This window comes from Danio aesculapii, chromosome 2 (assembly GCF_903798145.1).
Source record: "Danio aesculapii chromosome 2, fDanAes4.1, whole genome shotgun sequence".
Taxonomy (NCBI): domain Eukaryota; kingdom Metazoa; phylum Chordata; class Actinopteri; order Cypriniformes; family Danionidae; genus Danio; species Danio aesculapii.
In genome coordinates this window covers 10536402-10563835 of record NC_079436.1, presented here as the reverse complement: position 1 = coordinate 10563835, position 27434 = coordinate 10536402, and the positions used below count along the sequence as shown (strand labels likewise).

Below are 27434 nucleotides of genomic sequence, written 5' to 3'. Positions count from 1 at the left end.
ACTGTGATTGGCCGTGAAGGTCATCAGTTTATTGAACCCACCGCTGTTTACTGAGTGTAACACAGATACAAGGACACTGGAGCGTTTCAAAGTCACGTCGATCAGCTGGTTTGTCTATAAGCTGACATATGAGCGGTCTGGTGATGGCTTTAAAACGCTGTGTTACCTGATATAGCTTACCTTATTCAGTGTAATGGCTGAGCCTGTTTCTGTGAGGTTTCTGTGTGTTAATACATCTGTGGTTGGATTCCTGACACTGTCAATAAGCGTGAGCCATACTTGCTTTTGATTTACGTACATACAGAAAATGCTGCTTTTTAAAGCCAAGTTCGCCAAGTCCTGTCGGTGTGGTTGAGTTTAACATTAGGTACATTACATAGACACGTTAATTTTAATGCGATTAAGACAATACTATGATTGAGTCTACCATGTAAACAGCGATCTTTGATTAACTTAATCTGACTAAAGTCATAATGGATCTAAATGAAAATAAGACCAGTGGAGTATTCCTATTTTAGTGGCATTATTTAAGTAAACGGCGCAATCAAACTATTACGTCACGCAGAACTTTTTGCCGCATTTTCTGTCAGGATATTACACACACACACACACACACACACACACACACACACACACACACACACACACACAAACTGTTTGACACTATTCTCTGCACCTTCTGAGTCAGTAAAGGACCACAGACACACATGTACCACGAAATGCCGAAGTTTTTTCTTTCCATTCGGCGTGGGGTATTAAATTCCATTAAAACAACACTCTTGCACCAGTCCTTAATTCATACTCCTATCCAATACCTCAGTTTATCACAGGGCACGAATTAAATGTTCCAGAATGAAAGTGTAACTGCTGAACTGCAAAAAAATTAAAGAAAAACACCCAACATTACATGAAACTGCAGGAAATGTGGATAGCGCGGTGACGCAACATTCAAAAAGCACTTCATGGAAGCACCTAATTTGTTTTATACAGATTAAGGCAAGTAACTGTATTACTGTTGTCTATGTAAACATAGTCAGTAGTGTCTTCAAACTAAGTGAAAGATCCAGAAGGGCATCCTGCTGATTTGATTCAGAAGGGCACTTTATTGTATAAAATGTAATGTATTTTACTCGAACGCATTAATTCTACAGGTGCCTGATAGTTAGCCGTGGGACTAATGTTAATCAGATTCCCTCTAGTGAATGCATAAAAATCGTCATCATAATTTACTCAAGTGCAGCCCTCAGGTTCTCACATCCCACTTAATAGGTGCTGCTAGTGCCTCCCTAGTGTGGCGTACCTCACAGGTTGAAAACCCCTGGTCAGAGGTGGGGGTAGAGTATCCAGAATCTATACTCAAGTAAAAGTACAAGTACTTGTGGAAATTTTTACTCACGTAAAAATAGCAATCTTAAAAGTTACTCGAATAAGAGTAAAAAAGTAAAATTACTCAAGTAAATAGTTATATATATCCCAAATTATGTTTAACAGAGCAAGGAATTTTTTACAGTATGTCTGAAAATATTTTTTCTTCTGGAGAAATTTGTATTTGTTTTATTTTGGCTAGAATAAAAGCAGTTCTTAATGTTTTTAAAACTATTTCAAGGTCAATATTATTCGCCCCCTTAAGCAATATTTTTATTCGATAGTCTACAGAACAAACCATCGTTATACAACAACTTGCCTAATTACCCTAACCCCCCTACTTAACCTAGTTAAGCCTTTAAATGTCGCTTTAAGCTGAATACTAGTATCTTAAAAAAATATCTAGTCAAATATTAGTTACGGTCATCATGGCAAAGTTACAAGAAATCAGTTATTAGAAATGACAGCTATTAAATAGCCCCTATTATACATGAAATAGGGTCATATTTTGGTTTTGGGGGTCTCCAACAACAGTCTAATATGCATGCAAGGTCAAACAACACTTTCATGGTCTTATAATCTGCATTTATTTTTACCTAATTATCCCAGCGACTCCCATATGAATCGTTCAGCGGAATCTGCGCTGATTAGACCGATGACAGCCTGCTGCGATTGGTCGACATGGACAGGCTTCAGCGCGAGACAGAGTGAAATGCCTAGCAGCTAATCAACAATATAAAAGTAGTCACAGTGCATACACGCTTCATAGTGGATTTTGGCTGCCAGTCGGTGAATGTAAATACAGACGATGGACTAGAAAATACTAACGACTAACTATTTTATTGAGCAAAAAGTCCAAGAACTGGCGAGGAGATCTCCTAGCCCGTCACAGTTCTACCTGCTCTTTTCACTCACACGTCCATAGAGGCGACCTAGGGCGGCAGAATAGAGAGGGTGGTGTCGGCGACACCTCCCTCACCACCCGCGTCCTCAGTTATATCCGCGTGTGTGTGTGACTTTTTTTCTATTAGGGGGCGGGGCCGCAGGTTTCAAATCTCCCAGGTTTGCGCGCGCAACTACTTGTGTTTCGTAGCCGCATCATCACGAAACACCTAATGACTCGTTATCAAGACGACTCGTTTGAAGCACTATGAGTCGACTCTTTTATAGATGAATCAATAATTTTAAACACTGTACACTTACAGATTTGAGCCTTAGCTGGACATTTCACTTCACTTAGAGCTGTTTTACACACTATATGGAAGGGCATTTTTAAAAACCTACAATAGGGGCTCTTTAAAGCTATTATGTTTAAAAATGTTGAAAAAATCGTTCTGAAATTGGCAAAAAAAAATATATATATATATATATATATATTTATATATATATATATAAATATATATATATATATATATATATATATATATATATATATATATATATATATATACACTACATTTTTATGTTAAAAATAATGTTTAAATGTTATATTTTGAATGGTTAACAGTGTGAATGACAAATCAGATCAGTTGTTGCATTAAACAGCAGTTTCTTTAATTATCCCATAGTTACCATTTATACAGTTCAAATTGGGATAGTTTTGACACTTACTGTACCGATACGTGTTTTTTCAGGTTGGAGCTGTGATTCATGTATATGTTGCAATGTCAGTTCGATATACAGCGTGCATCGCATTTTCAAACTTATTCTTTTCTTGTTGAAATCTTGAAGTGAAAACAAAGACTGAACTTGAGGACGAGGGTGACCTGGTCAGATAAGCTCATTGCACAGACCGTGACCGTCCTCTCGGAACAGCAGATTTAGACATGGCGTGACCATGTATAGTATAAACTCGCACGTCTTCCTTGACTTTAGCCATCATTCCAACATAAGCGCACACACTCCAACCGAAAGCCGGAGACGCCTCTAGCGACACAACCTCTCCTATGCGGCGCCTTGTGATATTTGCAAGCAGGTCATATGAATCATATTTAATATCATTGGACAGAAACGGAGGAATGCCACCAAATGTAGCAAAGTAAGAGTAATAATTTACTTATGAGTGAAAGTACTCAAAAAGTACACGTTATTCAACAATTTTACTCAAGTAAACATAACAAAGCAATTGTAATGTAACCATTTTTATACAATGATTTGCCTTATTACCCTAAGTTAACCTAGTTAAGTCTTTAAATGTCACTTTAAGTTGTATAGAAGTGTCTAAATATCTAGTAAAATATTATTTACTGTCATCATGGCAAAGATAAAATAAATCAGTTATTAGAAATGAGTTATTAAACTATTATGTTTAATAATGTGTTGAAAAAAAAAATCTTCATTCTGTTCAACAGAAATTGGAGAAAAAGTTTACCAGGGGCTAATAATTCAAGAGGGCTCATAATTCTGACTTCAACAGTGCATACATTTAAAAAAAATCTAAATATTTAAAACTTTCAAGGATTAAGATGCTGACGACCATTAAACAAGTCAAAACCATCTTATGAAAAGGGTCCATTCTATTGAATTGAATATTTCTATTGTATTTTCAGGTTGTATTCATTGTTGAGAAAAAGCACAGCAGGGCAGTATCAGGCTTTCTCAAATTTCTCCCCAACAAGAACTTCGCCATGTTTTCTCCTGTGGACCACCGTGTCCCGAGAGTTAATGTGCCTCTAGCGGACTGTCCTGCAGACTTTACCTCCAGACCTGGAGACTACGAAAACACACTGTTCATCTGCCGAATAACACAATGGCCAGCAGACAGTAACTTTGCTGAAGGGTGAGCAAAATCCTTTTCTCCAAATGAAGAGTTTTACATCATGCATTGGGCTTTTTTTAACGGGATGGTGTTGTTTCTCTCATTTAAGGCGGCTTGCAAAAACGTTAGGGCAAGCAGGTGAAATAGAGCCAGAAACCGAAGGCATCTTGACTGAATATGGTGTTGATTTCTCGGAGTTTACAGAGGAGGTCTTGAATTGTCTTCCCCAAGATCTGCCTTGGAGCATCCCTGCTCATGAGCTGTCTACAAGAAGAGATCTCAGGTAAACTTTTTCTCCGTCTCAGCTCTGCTAAGGCCCATATTAGAAGAGTTAAAGGTGCTATAGAATGAATGCATAGCTGAATAATAACAGTTCAATACATGGTTGTTTAGTCGTTCTCATGTAAATCCCATAAGTGTAAAATCTAGATAAAAACAGCCCAATCAGAACAAAACCCAGACTCAGACGATCCACAAAGGATCATTAATTTGCATGCTCCAGGCAGCGTTTGATTGGCCACAGTGTTTGTGAGATTACAATGATATTTTTGCCATGGTTTTCCCTTAGATGTTTATTTTATACTTACTTTGTTTGTGGGACTCTTATTTTGAAAATAAGACGTTATAGAGGTCTCAGGTTATGCAAGCGCAGGACTGGAGTATCTCATCTCATCACAGCTCAACATCAGAATCCAAAATTCAGAAAGACAGATTATAAATTGAGGCGTAAAGAGGTGTAAGGTCTGTTAAAATCTGTCTTTTGTTAGTTTAACTTGTACATTGTGAAATTTGTCTTGTATATTTGTAATGAGAAAACAAACTTGTTTAATTCTTGTTTACACATCATGTCATATCTCTAAGTTCCTACTATGATTTTTCTGGATTAAAAGAATAACCAAAAACCTCAAACTCATCTGTTTATGCAGAGGCTGATATTGATATTGAAACCACAAAATACATCTTTAAAAACATCTCTGTTGGCCTCTATTGTCGAGTATAATTATGATTTAGGCAAGGCAAGTTTATTTATATAGCACATTCCATACACAATGGTAATTCAAAGTGCTTTATGGAAACAAGAATAAAAGAAAAAACAAGAAAATGATACCACAAAATACTAACAAACAGCTTCTAATATAATGTAATGAAGTATGTACAGTATATGCAGAGCTCATAAAATCTGGTAGCCTGAAGTCCCGGGGCTATTGTTTTTTTCAGTCAGGCTACCAAAATCTATCTACAGTGGCCAGCGGGGTATCTAGATAGCCTGCCGGGCACGCTGTTGAGCAATTTTGGTAGCCTGACTGAAAAAACAATAGCCATACCTGCCAACACTCACGTTTTTCCCAGGAGTGTCCCGTATTTTAGACCCATCTCCCAATTTGTTCTGTCTCCCGGAACCCCCATCCCCCACCCCCGGTCCTCAGCTTGTTGGTACAGTCTATAACACCCCAGATCGCCGACATTGGTGTAATGTCGGATCGCAGCCAGCATGCCACTTGTCTCTGCACGGCACCTATACATCCCCCCGCCTTTGCCTCAGCCCCTAGGCCCCCACCCCCAGCTCCCGGATTTTCAGAGGCAAATGTTGGCAGGTATGACAAAAGCCCCGGGACTTCGGGCTACCAGATTTTGTGATATGTATGTAAATATGTAATTTTTCAAGTTTACTTCAGCTGAACTCTATGGCACCTTTAATTTTTGATGAATCATATGTCATGTCTATGCAAAGTTCATCTTAACTCATGACATGTTTTAAAATGCTGTATTTTCTAAAGAAAAGAGTGTATATTTACCATCGACCCAGCTACGGCCAGAGATTTGGATGATGCGCTGTCCTGCAAACAGCTCTCAGATGGTACGTATCCTCCTTTTGACTTTTTTTTTTTTTTTAAGTTCATTGCAATGATGATACAAATGCACACTTTCATTCTCTCCTCTCCTCATTTAGGCAATTTTGAAGTTGGTGTTCATATAGCTGACGTGAGTTACTTTGTGAAGGAAGGAAATGCCTTGGATGAACTCGCTGGTCAGAGAGCCACAAGTGTCTATCTAGTCCAAAAGGTAAACCTCGCATTTGCACTATGGCTATAGAAGATTTACTGGTAACTCTTTAGTTTAGGTCACAATTCACTGCATCAACAAACCATTAACTAACACTACTAGCTTAATAAACTACTAATTAGCTGTTTATTAATAGAAGTTTTTAGGTATGCAGAATACTTTATAACTACCAGTGAAAAGTAAATATCTTAATAATAAGCCAGTAGTTGATAGCATGAAGTGTGACCTAAACTAAAGTGTTACGGATTCAAGAACAATTCTGTGCCTGTGAAATGTTATGAAGCGGTGAAGCAATGTTGTAGTGCAGAGGAAATGGTAATTTTAGATGTACCTGAATTAACATCGCTGTAGGCATCTGCTCATAACTGTTTGACGAAATGACGTTTTCTTGGACCTGGAGCGCTAATTATTCTGGAGTTGAAAGATGATTCGTAATTTGAAGCATGAGTGCTTTGATGTGTCTAGTCATCAACTTGTTTGGAGGAAAACGTACAACAAATATTAATACCCATGCTTTAATGTATAAACACTATAGACACCAACAAAACAAACAAAAACACAGTGTATATGATAATTTTGTATTGAAAATGCACTTAAGGGCTATGAATAATATTACGGTGAAAACAATAGGCCTGAACGTAGGATTTATTTTATCTTTAAACCCATACTGGAGATATTATTATATTTAATTCATCTTTATTTCTATAGCTCTTTTTTTAGGGGTTTTTCACCTTCATTATGATAGGACAGTAGAGATTTCAGACAGCAAAGCATTTGTAACAGAGAGGGGGTAAGGATGGGCAAAGGGCCTCTAGTCGTGAATCAAACTCGGGTCGCCGTGAGCCCATTGGTGCTATATGTAGGTGCACAATACCACTAGGCTACTGGCGCTGACAATTTCTATAGCTCATTCACAATGTACACTGTGTAAAAGCAGCTTAAAACAGTAGTTCTAGTAAACTGAAACCGTGTCAGTCCAGTTTTCAGAGTTGAAGTTCAGTTTAGTTCAGTTCAGTGTGGTTTAATTTTCACTGCTCAAACACTGAAGAGCAAATCCAGCAATGCTCCACAAGTCCCAAACCAAGCAAGCCAGTGGCGACAGTGTCGAGGAATAAACTTCACCAATTGACGAAAGTGAAGGGGAAAAATTCTCAAGAGAAACCAGATTCAATTAGGCACGACCATTTCTCCTCAGGCCAAACTTCTTGTGCAGAGCTACAGTCTAGGCGCCGGAGGCTGAAGAATGCTGGACGTCCATCGTGAAGAAAGCTGCAATTTGTGAGTAAGGTTATACAGGCTGGCCCACGGGATCAATGCAGAGACCCGTCTGTCACTGGGGTCTTTCAGAAATCGGTCTCATGCTCTCCACTCCTCCATAAACGCCAAAGCATCTGCTCAGGATACTGCCTGGTCCATGGTTATAGAGACCTCTAGAAGTCCTCTATGATTGGCATCATCTCTTCACAGGTCTTGGATCACGTCAATGGCGCTGCACAATCTGGAAATGGAGAACAAAGACAACAATTAGAGTAGCTGCTGTTCATAGTCTATTTAAACAAGAGATTTTAAATGTTAATGCAAAAAAGTAGTTCTATAAATGAAAATAGCACCTATGTAAACAAACATAGAATTGTTTTTAGCAATAATATCATTTATAATTCCAGAAATTTATGCAAAATAAATTATTCAAAGTTCCTTATTTTATATAAATTCTGTGTGAACTTGAAGCTGCGGAGACTTTTACTTCAGTATGTTGATGAACTTCCATCTGAAATGGAAAATTGAGTAGGGGGCGGGGCTTTTTTGTGCATCATTCACTAATGGCTTACTAACTGTAAGAGGGGCGTGGTTATAAATATTGTGCCACTGCAAACAAATGGTCAGACTTTGATTGAGAATTACCAAAACAGAAATTTTATTTCAGTGGATTGACTTAAAACAATGTACGCTAGGAAAATAAACATTGTACATTTAGATTTCATGCAGACTTTAACAGTCTTCATGCAGACTTTATTTCCTGCTCAGGAAAACAGTGATGATCATTCATTTTGTGAGTCACAAATCCACCATTATCTTCTCTTCTGGGACACACCACTTCACTTCCACATTTTTCAATTTTTGTTGAGCCGTCTACATGACGCATCATTCTCTAAATTCAATAAAGCTTTTGTCTCCGCATGTAAACTTCGATTCATATTTGGGTACATACTGTCTGTCTGGAATGTAAATGCATTCCACCGTGTTTTGCAACCTCATTAGTCTGTTATTGCTGCCTCATCCCATCTTTGGGAACACATAAATCTGTTTCCCAGTCTACACATGATAGACTCACTGATTTATTCTAGACTATTTTGAGCTTGCTTTGTTTACAAAACAAAGAGGTTTCTTGATGAAGTCATAGCAGCAATAATTCTTTAGACAAGTTTGAAAGTTACAAAGATGATTGGCTGGGAAAAATTGCCTTAAGCTTTGTTTTCACGACCAAACAGTGCCAGTTTAAGTGATCTCAATAAAAATGTGCCTTTTTAAAATGAAAGTTGTTTTAATTATATAATTATATAATTTTATGATTTTAATGCCACTGTAATTAAGACTGTCAGTAAGTAAAATAAATCTGATTTGACATTTGCTTGATGAGCTTTTGGGATCACCTCACACTTCAGTAGATGCAAAAGAAAAGATCTAGGTTTACAGTTTTGTACCCTTTATCATTGGGAATGGAAACCCATAGGATTTGTTTGCAGGACTCTACAAGTTTCTGGCCTGCATTTAAAGTGAGAACATTTCAAGAGGTTAAGGAATTGGGGAAACCACTTCTGAATAAGGTGTTTAACCTTAAAGACTAAACAAATGACTTGTAAATGGACAAAAATATAAAGATGACAAATCTCACAAGGCTGTCAACCGAACAAATTCAGAGCAAGGAACCAAAATGATTCTTAAATGGACCAAAATGTTAAAGGTGCTGTGAGTTTTAAAACCTCTTATAAAGCGTAAAGATACAATAATATGTTATATTTAAGAAATATGCTAAGTAAACATTCTTGTTTATCTGGAAAACAATGCTAAAGTCAGATATTCTGCTTTGAAAATGTGCGTTACATGCCCGAACGTCTGTCTTTGTTTTGGTTCTTTTAACCCGCCCAATGCAGGTTTAGCCAATAATATTTCAGCACCCCGGGTTGTCTTGGTGGAAAACAGCATATTTTATTCGTTCAGTCATGAAGGCTTTTAATGTATGCATCTGTGACCGAAATGCGACCTCCGGTGGACAGTAGCGGACTCCAAATTGAGATGCAGATTCAGAGATCCACATAAGGTGGTTGTTAATTAACAAATAATATAAATATTACGAATGTAAACATTAGGTGAGCAGGTTACATTGTAACCCTGTGTCCTAACAACATGTTTGGCCGTTTGCACCAGACGTAACACAATAGAAATTTAAACACAGCCCTTCAGAAGTGCAGAATAGTGCACTCACTGCACTCCAACGAAATGGTAAGGTTTGTAATCTATTGAATACATATTAAACTTTAACATTTATTAAATGTAGATGCTGAATCACATATATTTGTTGGCTGCATCAAGTCACAGTTCTAAACTTTATTTTCAAGATCTGAGGTGAACTATCTGCTACTGCTTTAAGTATATGGCAATAAATGTCATGAAAATTGCATTAACATTTAACACCGAATAAAGCACATGAGGTGTACCTGAGGTGATCCTTGTCAAAGTTTAATGTTGTTCAGCTGCAAGAAATAGAAGCCGTTTCTAAAATATAAATTTCAGATGTTGGTTAGCACAAAAACTCCTTTTAATATGGAAAATAATCCTTCTATTGTGTGCCATTGCTTTTATTTAGAGCATGACTCAAATCAGTCTTTAGGCTCAGACTTGCTTCAGTTGATAACATTAATCTGGCAACCTGCGCTTGCACGTGTTTTCATCCAGGAATCCAATACCTAGTTCAATCACTGGGTGTCAATCTTACATACTGCACCAGCGATTTTAGTGACAATGTTAGTTAAAATTCTACTATTAGCTAAGGAAAACTGGAAGCAATTAATGTAATATGGGAAAAAGGCAGAAAAATGTGAAGCTAAACCTCATATTAAGATATGTACAATATTTAATGGTACTATAGAGCAATGTTGATAAAACTGGGCTAATGCGCTCATACTTTTCTCTTTTAAGTGAGGACTCTAGCTGTTGCTTTATAACTAGCTGTTGTTTGTGCATTAGGCCTACAGGGCAACTACCTACTTAACCTTAATTTTGATGTCATAAATTCTTTTTCCACAAAAGACATTTTTTGAGTATATTTCATCATATGAATATGTTTTAAAGATGAGAAAACAAACAAACAAAACACTGTTTTATAGAAGCTAGAAATGTGGGACTCAAATGACGGCTTGATGTCAAATACACACCCAAGTTCCTGATTAACAATGACAATGAAAGGGATAGTTCAGCCAAAAATGATTTTTTTGATCATTTACCCATCTTTAACTGGTTCAAACCTGTTTAGTTTTTTGAACACAAAAGAAGTATTGAATAAAAGATGGCAGAATTGTCCTTTTTTGGATGAACAGTCCCATTATCAATACCTCCATTTTGTCCAATAATAAATTAAAACCACATCAAAATCCAAACCTGTTTGATTGATTGATTGATTGATTTTCCAATTTTTCTTTTTTGTTATACAGGTGATTCCCATGTTGCCTCGTCTTCTCTGTGAGGAACTGTGCAGCTTGAATCCTTTGACAGATCGACTGACATTCTCCGTCATTTGGAAGCTTTCTCCAGAGGGAAAGGTACTGTGTGTCAGACAACGTCTTAAGGCCCTGGTATACTTCAAACAAATTCAAAGAATGAACTGAAATTACAACATTTTAAACTAAATCAAACCAAAATTATATTCGTTTTGAGTTCAGCTCCCCAAAGCAACCTTTTGTTTAGGCTCCTAAACACTTTAGAGCTACCATTGGTCCATGACGATTACACAATCAGTGAGTTTGTTTTGGAACTCCGCTGCTTTTGACGTGCGATTGATTCGTATCTCATATCCATGGAGGTCAGACTGCATGAAATTCTGAGGTAGCGTTCAATTGCTGTTGTGTTCATACTGCATGATGGATCAGTGACAGGAGGATACAGACTACATGAATAAACGTAGACCAGAAGTGATAATGAAATAACCCAAGATCAAACATTAGATCAGAGTTGGAAGTGGAAGTCAGTTAATAATTTTGCAATGTGCTGCTGCAAATTTTTCTGCTTTGTTTCTGTTTCAAGAGTTCACACTTAGCTGATGATTGATTATAAAGCATGTTTGCCATGCTGTCCCGGGAGAGAGCCTGTGAGCAGGGGAGTTTGAGCTCAGGCAGATCTCGAGAACTCCCCTGACTTGTTTATAGGTGATGACAGATTATAGGGATAGCTATAGAGAGATATACTGCTTACTAAGAGCTCATCTATAATGCCAATTTGGTATGGTCAGTTTACTCATGTCGTGTGTTTTTGGACTGTGGGAGGAAACTGGGAACCCAAGGGAAACCCATGCAAGTACAGGGAGAACATGCAAACTCAACACAGACATGTCGACTGGTTCAGTAAGTACTTTAACCAGTGACATTCTTGCTGTTAAGTGAACTGAACTGTCGTGTCGTCCAATCTAGAAAATGGGGAAGGGAGGGGGGTACGTGTAAGAGGGGGGGATTCTTCAAGATGAAGATAACTCTGGTTATTTATAGTGAGTTAGGAATCATCTGATTGGTGAATAATGAGTTGACTAATGCAGGACCAGCTGTGATCAATCATAAGCACATGATCCTTTCAAAACTAGTTTATGAATAAACTTCACTTAATGCTCTTTTAAAGCTTATTTAGTCTGATATTGTCATCTATAACTTCTCCCCGAACTCCCCACTGCCCTGTATCTTGATATGTTTTTCAGTCCTAACAAATAACAGGATTTTGAAACGCGACAGGTCCATATATTTAGCATGCCAACTATTTCACAGGCATTGGCAGCATGTTGGCAGTTCTCACAGATTTTCATCTTTTATAATTCAGACTGCGTAATTTCCACTCACATGAACGAGCATCGATTTGCCTCCAATTTTAGGCATTTGTGTCTGATTTCTCAAAATTTGTCAGTGAGCGAAAAGCAGGGCTAAAACCGTGCAGTGTGATTTCAGCATTAGCAACATGAGCGAATTGGAGGCAGGGCCGACGCGTCCATAGAGGCGACCTAGGCGGCAGAATAGTGAGGGCGGAGTCCGCGACACCTCTTTCAATACCCGTGTCCTCAGTTATATCCGCGACCCCCCCCCCCCCCCCCCCCACATTTTCAACTTCATCCGTGTCTTTTCTAAACATTTTTCCATTCGATTTTTGTTTTTCTGTTTGTGGAAAATAGAAAGCAGTGAAGGCTGAAAGATGTTTATGAAACTGTTCCTCTCTCACAGCCATTGTATTTAGGGGTCCATGCAAGTAGCATGACCTTTATACTCAGCCTTTTTTAAAACTACTTTTAGTCTTCAAACAAAGACAGAAAAAGAACTGCATTTGACTTTAGACTCTCAAAATTAAACATCATTTGGGAAATATTTGAAAAAGAAACAAAAATACTAATAATTCTGACTTCAACTGTATATGATGACCATCTCATCTCAGAGTACTGCTTTTTAATAGTATTGTTTACTCTCTATTCTACAGATTTTGAGTGAGTGGTTTGGGCGAACCGTAATCTGTTCCTGCATTAAGTTGAGTTATGATCATGCTCAGAGTATGATTGAAGCTCCTGACAAGCACTTTAGTCCTGAAGAACTGCCGACCTGTTCCCCAAACCACAGCATCATCGAGATACAAGAGGCCGTCCTCAACCTGCACAACATCGCCAAACAGCTCCGAGCCCAGCGCTTCGAGGGTGGCGCTCTGCGACTTGATCAGGTCAGACACACCAGTCTCTCTTTGCTCTGGTCTTTTATAGCCCGTTTCCACTGAGTGGTACGGGTCGGTTTGGGTCACCTTTATCAGGCTTGCATTTCCACTGCTAAAAGGGTACCAATGATAATCTTTCGGTGGGCGTGGTGTAGGACAGGAAATTTCAGTCAACATAATTCTTGCTTGAGAAAATGTCTACAGTAAAGCTGGACCGGTCGTTCACATATCATATAAGCACTTCTCACAAAAGCAGATGCTTTATACATATAAATGCTTGTGTATAAATGTTCATTACTAACCTTTCTATGAACATTTGATTTGATTATAACTGCAGATCAATGATGCGAAATAGCCTACTGTAACGTCAGTGCAAACCTCTCATCTGTATCTTTAATGTTCAGCAGCACATGTAGCCTCTGTTAGAACGTAATTCCGTCATTCTGAGTTCATAATTGTCCAGTTTGGAACTCTCAGCTCCTTCATGACCCCCACAGCATCTGCTCAGGATAAGGCCTGGTCCAGGATTATGGATGCCTTGGCATCATTTCTTCACAGGTCTTGGATCACATCAATGGTGCTGCATAATCTGTAGGGGCCTCGGGATGAGTATTCCCAGGTGGAAATGGAGAATAAAGAAATCAGTTAGCGTAGCTGCTGTTCATAGTGTTTTACGATATGCAAAAATGAAGCGTCTCAGCAAAGTCAGACCTTACTGTCCCAATTAAATCATTAAAAATGAAGACACGATCATATTTTATTTTGGTAAATTAAGCGTAATCTAGAGGCCTTTGCCTTTCATATAAGCCACTTCTGACACCAAATGATCAACTAGAAGTCAAGTTATTTGTTGTTCCTAAAATTTGGATACCTTTTGTCAGGTAGTCTATTGAGTTGCATGACAGATATTGGTAATGAAAAACAAAGTGGATTGTGTCCATGATGGAGTGTTTGTTATGAGTAAAGAGGAATCAGATTTGAACAACCCTATGGCAGTGCCAAATTATCCTAGTATCAACTAAACGAGTAAAACAACCTGAAGGAATCACTACCCAAACAGATCCATCACTGAGACACAGCAACCAAATGTACTCCCTACAATCTGAAACATCCTCATAATAACAGGTATTACGTAATGGAAATATTTTTGGTGACGCTAATGAAAAACATTTCCATTCACAAGTGTGTGATTATAAAGTCTGGAAGTGTGGTTGAATGCTCCTCTTTTTTTATTAATAAATGATATGGTTGTTATTGTAATTGTATCCTTCTATCCAGTAGGGGTGTAAAAATACACAGAATGTATGGTTCAGTACAAAAAAACTTAAAATAGATTTGTAAACACCAACAGTTTAAGGGTGCTTTCACACCTGTTCTGTTCCGAAACAGGGATTAAAATTGTTACACTTTTGCTCTTTGTTCTTGGTGCGGTTCGCTTTCACACGGTAAAGTTTCTAAACGGACCAAAAGAGCTAAAACAAGTCACGTGCAAGTAAACTCTCCACACATTGGTCAGAGTTTCACGGTTTATTTTGCAGAGTCCTGCTCAGCTGTCATGCATCCTTATTTTCATTTATGACGATGAGCATTAAGACTTTATAAGCGAAAGTCTGGCCTTTAATTTTGAATGGCGACAACCACAGACATCATCACAAAGTATAAATCAGAGGTAAGACTTTCTCAAACATAGCTCTTGGCTAGAATTAAGCATTATAGGCTTTACATTATAGAGAGAAATAACAGATAAACCAAGACTGCAGTTTGGTCAATTTTCCTAATGGATAAACAGCTCTCGTTAATAGTTCAGCATGCTTTCACTTGCTTATTTGACATGAAATGCACATTTACCGGTAGGAATGACATCCCACCAAACATATAGCGATATATATGCCTATTACATATCCATGATACACTGTGATATAGCCGAACTCGGATCGTTTTGCTTTCTCACTACAATCGATCCACTCCAGAGTTCATTTCAATCGACCCGAGACCACCTCATTCAGGCGATCTTGGACCGATTGTTTTGGCGCGGATCCGAGCGCGATTGCTGGATTCACATATGCCAAATGAACCGCGCTAACTGGGGAAACGCGCCAGGTTACAAAACAAAAGTCTAGGTGTGAAAGCACCCTAAAACAATTTCAAATGAAATGCCTGCTTGGTTGACCGTTACCAGTTTATAAATATAAATTGACAGCTTTCACAAGTCAGCCCAGTAAAGTATGAGGTCCCTTAAAGCTCAGTTTTGGGCCCTTTGCTGTTTACAATGTACATGCTAGCCCTGGGAGACATCACGGGATCAGCATTCACTACTATGCAGATGATACTCAATTATATATTTCAATAAAACCTGATGAGACGTCTGAACTGTTTAAGCTAACTGAGTGTATTAAAGATGTTAAAGACTGGATGACCAACAATTATCTTCTCTTAAACTCAGACAAAACAGAGTTATTACTTATTGGGCCTAAATCCTGTACACAGCAGATCTCACAACTTGACCTGCCAATAGAGTGACACAAAGTTAGCGTTAGCTCTACTATAAAAGATCTGGGTGTCATATTAGACAGCAATTTAACTTTTGAAAATCATATATCCCATGTCACAAAAACTGCTTTCTTTCATCTGAGAAATATCGCTAAGTTACGAAGTATGCTATCCATCTCAGATGCAGAAAAGCTAGTTCATGCTTTCATGACTTCTAGGCTGGATTACTGTAATGCTCTGTTCGCTGGTTCCCCAGCATCCTCTATTAATAAACTTTAGCTTATGCAAAATACTTTTCTTGCTGTAAAGTAATGCATTTATGATTAAAATTGTATTTTTGAATGTTGCTTCTGCCATAGTCAGTTAGGCCCTCTGGAAACTGACTTAAAGTTTTTGCTCAATGTTGTAGATCCAACTTAATGCTCTGGATTACATTTTTAAATCTTAGGGTTTTTTAATATTAAAGCAGACATGAACATTTTCTTTTATTTGACTTTTTGTTAAACTTTTTTTAACAATTCATATATTTATTATTTTATTATATTTATTATTTTATTATAAAAGGAAAAAAATCCTTTTGTTTATCACCATAAATATAACTAGTAGCAATCGTGTTGGTGAATAATAAAGAAATAATTAAAGAAAACTTCTGGACTTATTTTTAATCAACAGATCGTTTTTTTATACTGTTTAAGACGGTCAAAATGACAAAAAATAAGTTAAAAAAAAAAACTTTAAGACGTCATATACTGTTGAAGTCAGAATTATTAGCCCCCCTTTGAATTTTTTTTATCTTTTTTAAATATTTTCCAAATGACGTTTAACAGAGCAAGGAAATTTTCACAGTATGTCAGATAATGTTTTTTTCTTCTGGAGAAAGTCTTATTGGTTTTATTTCAGCTAGAATAAAAGCAGTTTTTAATTTTATAAAAAACATTTTAATGTCAAAATTATTACCCTTTTTAAGCTATATTTTTTCGATAGTCTACAGAACAAACCATCATTATACAATAACTTGCCTAATTACCCTAACCTGCCTAGTTAACCTAATGAACCTAGTTAAGCCTTTAAATGTCACTTTAAGCTGTACAGAAGTGTCTTGAAAAATACCTAGTCAAATATTATTTACTGTCATCATGACAAAGATAAAATAAATCAGTTATTAGAAATGAGGTATTAAAACTATAATGTTTAGAAATGTGTTGAAAACTTCTCTCTGCTAAACAGAAATTGAAAATAAACAGAGGGGAAAATAATTCAGACTTCAACTGTATGTTCCAAATAAAATACAATATATAAATAAAATACAAAATCAAAATAGGCGACGCAGTGGCGCTGTCACCTCACAGCAAGAAGGTCGCTGGTTCGAGCCTCGGCTCGGTCAGTTGGCATTTCTGTGTGGAGTTTGCATGTTCTCCCTGCGTTGGCGTGGGTTTCCTCCGGGTGCTCCGGTTTCCCCCACAGTCCAAAGACATGCAGTACAGGTGAATTGGGTAGGCTAAAATTGTCCGTAGTGTACGAGTGGGAGTGAGTGTGTTTGGATGTTTCCCAGAGATAGGTTGCGGCTGGAAGGGCATCCGCTGCATAAAACATGGGCTGGATAAGTTGGCGTTTCATTCCGCCGTGGCGACCCCGGATTAATAAAAGGGACTAAGTCAAAAAGAAAATGAATGAATGAATAAAAATCAAAATACTTAAATATTTATAATTTGTATTACTTACTCACTCCCCGGGCCATTTATATCAAAGTTAATATTTAGCCGCATCATATTTTTATGAGGTGGGTTGTTAACCCAACACTTAACCCCCAACCTGGAGGACCAGGATACATATAGACTACGGACAATTTAGCTTACCCAATTCACCTATAGCGCATGTCTTTGGACTGTGGGGAAAACCGGAGCACCCGGAGGAAACGAACGCCAACACAGGGAGAACATACAAACTCTGGAATTAATTATTAAATTAAATTAGAAACCACTTTCAAACTGTTGTTTATAGTGCAATAACGTTTCACAATTTTACAATTTGAGCTGTATTTTTGATTAAATAAATACAACCTTGGTGAGCATTAGAAGCTTATTTTAAAACATTTAAAGGTGCAGTAGGTAAGTTTGACACCCAGCGGTTGAACTAGGTATTCACTCCTGAATCAAAACAAACGCAAGCGCAGGTTGCCAGATTGACTACAGGAGCATGTGATTTAAACTATGTTCTAAATAAAAAAGCAAATGCATGTGATAGAAGGAATATTTTCTACATTAAAAGGAGTTTTTATCCTAACCAACACCTATAATTGATCTATTAGAAACAGCTTCTATTTCTCATAGGTGAACAACAGAAAACTGACAATGATCACCTTAGGTACACCTCATGTTCAATTTCAATTCACTTCAATTCACCTTTATTTGTATAGCGCTTATACAATGTAGATTGTGTCAAAGCAGCTTCACATAAAAGGTCACAGTAAATAGGAACAGTGTAGTTCAGTTTATAGTGTTGAGTTCAGTGCAGTTTAGTTCAGTTCAGTGTGGTTTAATAATCACTACTGAGAGTCCAAATACTGAAGAGCAAATCCAACGATGCGCAGCTCTATAGATCCCGAAACATGCAAGCCAGTGGCGACAGCGGAGAGGGAAAAAAAACTTCACTAAAGGCGGAAGTGAAGAAAAAAAACCTTGAGAGAAACCAGGCTCAGTTGGGCACGACCATTTTAATTTCTCCGCTGGCCAAACTTTTGTGCAGAGCTGTAGTCTCAGTGGCGGAGGCTGGAAGCTGGCCTCAGCGAAGACTCGTCTGTCTCTGGAGCGTCACAGGAATCAGTCTCATGTTCTCCACTCCTCCATGACCATCACAGTAGCTGCTCAGGATTCGGCCAGGTCCAGGATATAAAAACCTTGGGATCATCTCGTCGTTGGTCTTGGATCGAATCAGTGACTCTGCATAGTCTGAGGGCCTCGGGAAGAGTATCCCCAGGTGGAAATGGAGAAGTTTAATGTGCTTTATTCAGTGTTAAATGCTAACAATGTGAGTTTGAATGCCATTTTACATGGCATTTATTGCCATATACTGATAGCAGCAGCAGCAGCAGATAGTTCACCTAAGATCTTGAAAATAAAATAAACTGAAACTGAAAAAAAATAAATAAATGAAATTGAACTTCAGAACTAAACGCATATCAGTGATTCAGCATGTACATTTAATAATGTTAAGGAGGTTTAATATGTATTAAATACATTTTAAATCTTACTATTTTGCTGGTCTGCAGTAAGTGCACTATTTTGTGCTTCTGAATGGCTGTATTAAAATTTCTGTCATGTTGCATCTGGTGCAAACAGCCAAATTGCTTATCACTGCAAATCTCATCACAAAGCGTGTTGTTAGGACACGGGGTTACAATGTAACCTGCTCACCTAATGTTTATGTTTGTAATATTTATATTATTGGTTAATTAATAACCTCATGTGGACCTCTGAGTCTGCTACTGTCCACCAGAGGCCGCATTTCGATCACGGACGCAGGCTTTCAGAGTGGTTTCAAACTGGTATTGGGCAGGTTAAAATGACCAAAACAAAGACAGATGTTCCGGCACGGAAAAAAAACATTTTCAAAGCAGAATACCTGACTTCAGCATTGTTTTCCAGATAAACATGTTTACTTTGCATGATTCTTAAACATCTGCAAACATTTTATGGTATTTTTATGCTTTAGAAGAGTGAAAAACTTACAGCACCTTTCAAAAATTGTACTTACCCCAAACTTTTTTTCAATAGTGTGTGTGTGTGTATGTATATGTATATGTATATATATATATATATATATATATATATATATATATATATATATATATATATATATATATATATATATATATATATATATATATATATATAGCAGTAATATTTATCTAATTCAGTTGTTGTCATTTCCTGGTTTCAGCTGAAGCTGTCTTTCACCCTTGATAAGGAGTCCAGCATGCCTCAGGGCTGTTACGTCTATCAGTATCGGGACAGCAATAAGTAAGTATGCACACAATTGCTATCATACCACTCTGACTGTGGGTTTTGTGATAAATTCTAACTGCTAAGCAGTGCAAGACAGCACGTTTGCCTCATCGTCTGAATCCAGCTTTGTTCAGCTCTGTCCTTTTGTTGTTTGTAATTTTTTTTCAGTGCTATTGAAGTGGTCACTCTCTGTCCCGCTATTGCACAACATGTGACTCTGAACACCTTCGTGTTGAGCTTTTAAACAATAAATCTCATGCCCTCTGTCCTGCAGACTGGTGGAGGAGTTCATGCTGCTGGCAAACATGGCGGTTGGCCATCAGATCTACCGCTCGTTCCCAGAAATGGCCCTCCTTCGGAGACACCCGCCACCCCAGACCAAGATGGTAGATGACATGCAGGAGTTTTTTGACCAGATGGGCCTTGACATTGACTTCTCCTCATCTGGAGCACTCCATGTGGGTATCTTACACTATTTTAACATCATTAAAGTCCACATGAATTGTAAGCTGCGACCATATTTTTTTCATAAGTTCCTAGAGAAACTGAATATTAAATGAGAAAACAGAGGGTGTGGCTTGTTTTTTTTCTACTGTGAGCTGATTGGATGTAGTAAAGTAGGCATTTCATTCAGAAAGATTGGGGAATTGGTTTGGGGAGAGTTATTACAAACTAACAAACTCCTCCTGCTCACCATTTCTGTTTGTTGTCAAACTGACAGTTGGAGGGGCAAGCATGACCATGCCCAATACCTCAGACAGACCTAATCTAAGAATTTAACTGGGAAAAAAAAAGAGGAGGTGCATTTTCAGATTTGAATTTCTTAATGACATGCACAGATGAATTGGTCACCACAAAACTAGCAATGTGAGCTAACAAAGTCATATGGTTAGTAGGGCTGTGGATAAGGTTTCAGAGGGGATTGTGTGATTGGAGGGCTCTGTGTGTCTGTATTAATACTGAATATATTTTGCTATTACAGAGAAGTCTGAATGAAAATCTTGGTGATGATGAGTATACAGCTGCCAGGAAAGAAGTCATTACTCACATGTGCTCCAGGCCTATGCAGGTAATCATGTGTTGCATTTAACAATGTGAATTATATTTTAGGGCTGCAACAATGAATCAAAAATTTGCTTACTGTATGTCGGTTCCAAAACAGGTGATAAGAGTTCTCCTGACCTTCTGAATATACCTGCGGGTTAATGAGCGCACACCTGGAGGCATTTTCAGTAGATCGCCGAATTCACGAGTAAAGCTGCGGTCACACCGGGCTTTGTGTGTGCGAAATTCTGTCGTTCGGCGCTGCGAGTTCACCAAGCTTGAAGTTTGCACCGCAGCGACATGCGAAACTTGACGCATGACCTTGTGTTTCCAGTCTGACGCATTCGCGTGCATATGAATGGAAGTCTATGGGAGGAAAAGCCCAGTGAGACCGCAGTTTAAAGCTTCAGTCACACTAGAGTTTGAGCTTGCGAATTTCTGTCGTACGGCGCTGTGAAAAAGGGCTGGATTAAACAAGATAATTAGACATTAAAAAACACGAGCGATTGGTCCATATTTTACATTTCTGTCCAGAGAGGTCATGTTTTGATCCTCGATTGGTCTCACGCAGTCAAGTGATGCGATTTCGCAGGTCAGAGTTCACCAAGCTTGAACTTTGCACCGCAGCGACCTGCGAAACGTGATGCGTGACCCTGCGTTTCTAGTCTGACGCATTTGCGTGCGTATGAATGGAAGTCTGTGGGGAGAAAAGCCCAGTGTGACCGCAGCTTACCCATTGAAAGTCACGGTGAGATAAAGGGGCAACGCACTTTACAGAGGCGGAGTTGGAGGTTTTAATAAGAAAATTAAGTTAACCACACATTAATAGTATGAACAGATTTCGAATTATCAGTGTCCTTTATTGACAGATGGAGCTTTAAAAGAGGCTGCAATTAATGCAGCCAATAGCATTTGGAAACCCTGAAAAAAGTGATATTACAAAATGTATCAAATGTGTGTGTGGGTGTGTGTGAATAGATGCATACATATGAACAACTACATCCTTAAATATGGATATATTTTCCTAGAAAAGACAGAGCTGCCACTTATAATATTGTAAATAGGCTACAGAAAATGTGAGGGGTGCAGAGAGAGAGAAAGAGAAAAAAATTATCTATGCAAGATTCAAACTCGCTCTGCTGTGATCCCTATTGTAATCTCTAATGGCGCACTAACCACTACACGATTGTGGCGCTCTAGAACGTCTGTGTAATGATACATCGTGGTTTATGGCCAAGGAATTGTACAAAAGTGTATAAAACGGTTCAGTGCCCGGCATACTGTACAGATGGTCCTACATGCTATTGCCACATTGTACAGTAGCCTAAAATGCCCTGACGCAAAAACAAAGAGCCGCGCTGAATGTTTTCTATGGTAAGCGCAGACCTGCGGTTTGCCACGTTTAATTTCAAAAGGTTTGTTAACAACATTAACGATTCTTTTGAAAAACGACAATGCTCATTCTAATATACATTTGGATATAAAAAAAAAACCTATGCACTTATAACCCTCTCACGATAAAAAAAAAAAACGTATTATATACTATTTCTGTGCTTCTAAGTCCATCAAAATTCTCATGACAAGAGCACGCAACACGTAAACTTTCTGAAACAGACAAACTCTGGAACATAACCTGCTCCAGAACAGGTCATCTTCAGAGAGTAAGGCTACATTGACACTACAGGCAAATGTGGTCCAAATCCGATTTTTCCCCCTCATGTGACTCAGGTGATGACAGTGTGAACAGTCCAAACCACATGTAATCTGATCTTTTCAGGTCAGATCTGTGCCACTTTCATTTGTAGTCTTAAATCAGACACGGATCTGATGTTTTGCAATGCGACCGCAGTGTGAACGGTTATGTCGGATTTCATGCGACTTTTACATAATCTTTGAGCGACATGCGTCATCATTCTGTCATTTGCGTCATCCATCACACAGGACGATTACTGTACCATAGAAAGTTGGTTGTTCATTTTAAAAAAGATTTTGGAGGCAAAACTGGTGCTTGTTAACTAATCTGGTTAACGATTGAGGCATGGGTTGATCGGGAAGCTGAAGAGCGCCGTGCGTGTTGCGGATAGGGGATCCGTGTGCAAAGGAGGGAGAACTTTCTTGCCAAGAGAAAAAAGGGCAGGTGCTCGAGCACCCAAACCCCCCTTCTGCACATGTCTGCTGTTTATAACGAAGTAAAGGAAATAACTCTGCAAACGGAGATAAACCAACTCCACCTTCACAGTTCAGTCTGCGGCTGCTCATTAACCCTTGATGAGTTCACTACACCGCTGGTGCAGAGCGACATGCGCTGCGCTTGTCATAAATCACAAATGATCAGTGTTTTCAATCACAAGAGACTTATTTTAGGTCTCAAATGCCGAAATACACATTAGTAGTAGCAGAACAATCATTTACAGTTCATGAAATACTCCACGGTTGTCTGTGAAAAGAGTAATAATTATAAGCATGATCTGATAACGTGCTTACTTCATACAGTATACACATTGTGTGCATAATTAGACATTTTGTGCTGTCCGTATCTGTACTTTTGCGCATGCGGTTCAGTTTAGGAACAGGATCTGTTCACACTGCAAATCTGATATTGGCCACATTCATAAGAGCAGTGTGAACAGCCATGCAAAAACATCAGATTTGAGAAAAAAATCTGATTTGAGCACTAAGCCTGGCAGTGTGAACGCAGCCTAAGTTGCTTTGGCTACTTAACATACCCCAAAAGTTTCCTCCATTTTTGGAACCAAAAGCTGAGGTTATCAGCTTGCTTACTCTCAAACTTACCCTGGTATGTCACATAACCTGCTTTTTGGAATACCCCCCTGATTTGCTGTTTACTTTGGCAGCTCTTTTGTTGCATTTCCATGGCTTTAACCATCCTATTTCGAGCACATCTAACCAGTCTATTAAAAGCCATTATATTGATCTTGGCTAATTAAAGGCATTGGATAGCATTAATAATCAATCCATTTTATTAATGTGGGGATCAGATTTTTAGATCATACTGATGAACAAAATATATACAGTTAGGTCCATAAATATTGGAACATATACACAATTCTAGCGTCTAACACAGCCATGGAACAGCTTAGAAGCCAATTGTCCAATTACTTTTGGACCCTTAACAAGTGGGAGGCACATATACAAACTGTTGTAATTCCTACAGCGTTCACCTGATTTGGATGTAAATGTCCTCAAATTAAAGCTGACAGTCTGCAGTTTATGCACATTTTGTTTAATTTTAAATTCATTGTGTAGGTGTATAGAGACAAATGTTAGAATTGTGTCGACATCCAAATATTTATGGACCTTTATTTATCAGATTCTGATCCAAACAGTATATTTCCCATGTAGTGTTATAATGTAGGGTAGACTCAACCATTCACTCATTCAGAACTACATTCTTGGTGTGAACAGACCTCAGAATTGTGATCTAGGTGGGATTGGAATAGAGCTAAAGTGTCTGAAATTAAAGATGATACAATGGTGACCTCTGCTGAACTTCTGGTGATCTAATCTAAGTTATTTGATGCTGCTCTGTTTAGATGGCGGTGTATTTCTGCGCAGGAGCTCTGAAAGATGAGAAGTTGTTCCGTCATTATGCTCTGAACGTACCGCTCTACACACACTTCACTTCACCTATACGACGCTACGCTGATGTCATCGTGCACCGTTTGCTGGGCGCCTCTCTGAGTGAGTTGCTGTACTGTTGGGTCAGGGTGCATGTGAATGGTGCTTTGACGAATGCGTTCTGCTGAATGGTTTTCATTAGGGATGCACTCCGAGGACCATTGTGGACCGAAATAATTATTTCAGTTTATTTTCTTTCTTTCATTTGATTTCATTTCTTATTTTCATTTTGTTTAATTTCTTTTCATTTCTTTGTTCCTTCTTTCTTTTCCATTTCATTCTTTTTTTCACCTTTCACCATTTTTTCATCCTTTCTTTTCATTATTTATTTTGTCTTTCTTAATTTCCTTTTCTTTCTTTCTTTTTTCATCTTTCTTTCACCAATTTTCATCTTTCTTTTCATCATTTAATTTCTTTCTTTCTTTTCCTTTTATTTTCTTTCATCATTTCATTTCATTTAATTTCTTTTTTTCTTTCTTTTTTCATATTTCTTTCACAATTTTTCATCTTTTTATTATTTTATTTCTTAATTTTCTTTTTCTTTCATCGTTTTATTTCACAATTTCTTTCTTTTTTATCTTTCATTCACATTTTCTCGTCTTTTCATCATTTCATTTCTTAATTTTCTTTTTCTTTTCCTTTATTTTCTCTTTCTATCATCACTTCGTTTCATAATTAATTTTTTTTCTTTCTTAATTTCTTCTATCATTTCATTTAATAAATTTATTCTTTTTCTTTCTTTATCTTTCTTTCACTGTTTTTCATCTTTCTTTTCATCATTTCATTTTATCATTTCTTTTCCTTCCATCCTTTCTTTCTTTTTTCTTTCCTTATTTTCTTCCTTTCATCATAAAATTTTTATAATTTCTTACTCTTTCCTTTTTCATTTTTCTTTCACCGTTTTTCATCTTTCTTTTCATCTTTTATTCACTGTTTTTTCATCATTTCATTTAATTTATTTTCCTTCCTTTCTTTCTTTTTCCTTTCCATTTATTTTCTTTCTTTTCATCTTTTTCTTCATTTCATAGTTTCTTTATTTCATCTTTCACCATTTTTTATCTTTTTCAACATTTCATTACATAATTGCTTTCTTTTTCATCTTTCTTTTTTATTTTCACCATTTTTATCTTTCTTTTCATTATTTCTTTTCTTAATTTCCTCCCTTCATTTCTGTGTTTCTGTTCCTTTCCTTTTATTTTCTTCCTTTTTTCATCCTTTCATTTAATAATTTATTTCTTTTTGTTTTTTCAACTTTCTTTCACCATTTTCATCATGTCATTATTTTTTTATTTCATTCACCATTTTTCATCTTTATTTTCATCACATTTTATAATTTCTTTCTTTTTCTATCTTTTTACATCTTTCTTTTTTTCATCTTTCTTTCACCATTTTTCATCTTTCTTTTAATAATTTCATTTTTAATTACCGTTCTTTCTTTCTCTTTCTTTTTTCCTCTCCTTTTATTTTCTTTCTTTATTCTTCATTTCATTTAATAACTTCTTTCTTTCTTTTTTTTCACAATTGTTCGTCTTTTCATCATTTCATTTTTCTTTCTTAATTTACTTTCTTTTTTCTTTCATCATTTCAGCTCATAATTTCTTTCTTTCTTCTTTTTTTCACAATTGTTCACATTTTCATCATTTCTTTTTTCTTTCTTAATTTACGTTCTTTTTCTTTCATCATTTCAGTTCATAATTTCTTTCTTTCTTTCATTATTTAATTTAATAATTTATTTTTTAGTTATTCTTTTTTTTGTTTTTCATCTTTCTACCTTCATCTTTCTTTTTTGCCTTTTCTTTCTTTCTTAATTTTCTTTATTTTCTTTCTTGCTTGCTTTCATCATTTAAATTTTTTTTCTTTCTTTTTTATTTTTATCTTCTTCATTTCATTATTTCCCTTTTCTTTCCTAATAATTTATTTGTTTTTCCTCTTTCTTTCATCATTTCATTTGATTGGTTATTTACAATCACATAATTCTGGTGACGCATAAAATTCAGATGGAGGGCAGAAAGTTAAAAAACTGAATGGGAGACATAGAGGAGTCCTGAAGAGTGTTCTGGTCACACATTGGAGTAGATTGATGAATATGGTCTTATTTTACAAAAAAAAAAAGCTCCCAGTTTTACGGTACATAATATAGGATATTGCATATTTCTGTTCATTGCATTTTAAGGTTTTATTTGTGTTGCGGTTTGGTCTGTTCTTTCTGAAGTTTTCATTATATTCCACTGGGTGGCAATAAAGTATTTTTAAAATCTTGTTTTGAAGAAAATAAAAAGTTTCTCAGTCTTCTAAAAATGAAATCTGTGAAATCTGTATTCTTTTTCAAATATAGTGCTGTTGAACAGACCAAGGACATTTTCACAGTATTTTCTGATATATTTTTTTCCTTCTGACTGGGGAAAGTCTTATTTCTTTTAGTTTGGCAGAAATAAAAGTAGTTTTTTTTTTACCACTGGGTCAACATTATTAGCCCCCTTAAGATTTTTTTCCTTTTCTCGATTGGTTACAGAACAAACCACTGTTGTCCAATGACTTGCTTGATTAACCTATTAAACCTGTAAATTGCACTTTAAGCTGAATACTAGTATCTTGCAAAACAAGTAAAAATACTTATTATGCTGTCACCAAAGAAAAGAAATGAGTTGGAAAATAGTTATTAAAACTGTTGTGTTGTAAATAAAAAGTCTTCTCTCCAGGCTGGCTTGACCACAGTGCAACACACAGTTAAATTAAGTCTTCTTTGTTCAATAACTCTGCTAAAGACAAAAGAAAACATTCCATCATTCCCCTATTGTCTATTTTAAACCACAGTAAACTAAAGTTTCAAATTATAGTTTAAAATAGAAGCTAAAGTGGGCCACGCTGCTCCCACCCACCATAAACCTGGCAACAGGTCCCACTATACCAGCCTCCCGTGTTTCCCTGAGGGTCCTCAGAGCCCGTATTGCTCTCTGCATAGGGTGCACGGAGACCTTGCCTCAGGGAGTGCACGTGCTGACCAGGCGCCAGTCCGTGCCGGTGTTCACCAGAATGTTGCTCGGCGGCACATTTGGAGCAACAAACACGTAATATTCCTTACGATGTTGCGTTTACGTACGCAAACTGCAAGGAACTACAGC

At 37.2% G+C, this 27434-nt stretch overlaps 1 protein-coding gene across 2 annotated transcripts in view; it reads left to right on the top strand.

Moving 5' to 3' along the window:
• Nucleotides 1-27434, top strand: part of dis3l2 (DIS3 like 3'-5' exoribonuclease 2) — a 55010-nt gene that overhangs the window by 19570 nt on the left and 8006 nt on the right. For both annotated transcript variants that reach the window (XM_056472549.1, XM_056472555.1), the window contains exons 8-17: nt 3915-4144; nt 4233-4406; nt 5902-5981; nt 6075-6187; nt 10897-11004; nt 12911-13144; nt 19565-19644; nt 19904-20087; nt 20612-20698; nt 24228-24375. In XM_056472549.1, the coding sequence (XP_056328524.1) occupies nt 3915-4144; nt 4233-4406; nt 5902-5981; nt 6075-6187; nt 10897-11004; nt 12911-13144; nt 19565-19644; nt 19904-20087; nt 20612-20698; nt 24228-24375 (1438 nt within the window). The remainder of the gene's footprint in view (nt 1-3914; nt 4145-4232; nt 4407-5901; nt 5982-6074; nt 6188-10896; nt 11005-12910; nt 13145-19564; nt 19645-19903; nt 20088-20611; nt 20699-24227; nt 24376-27434) is intronic.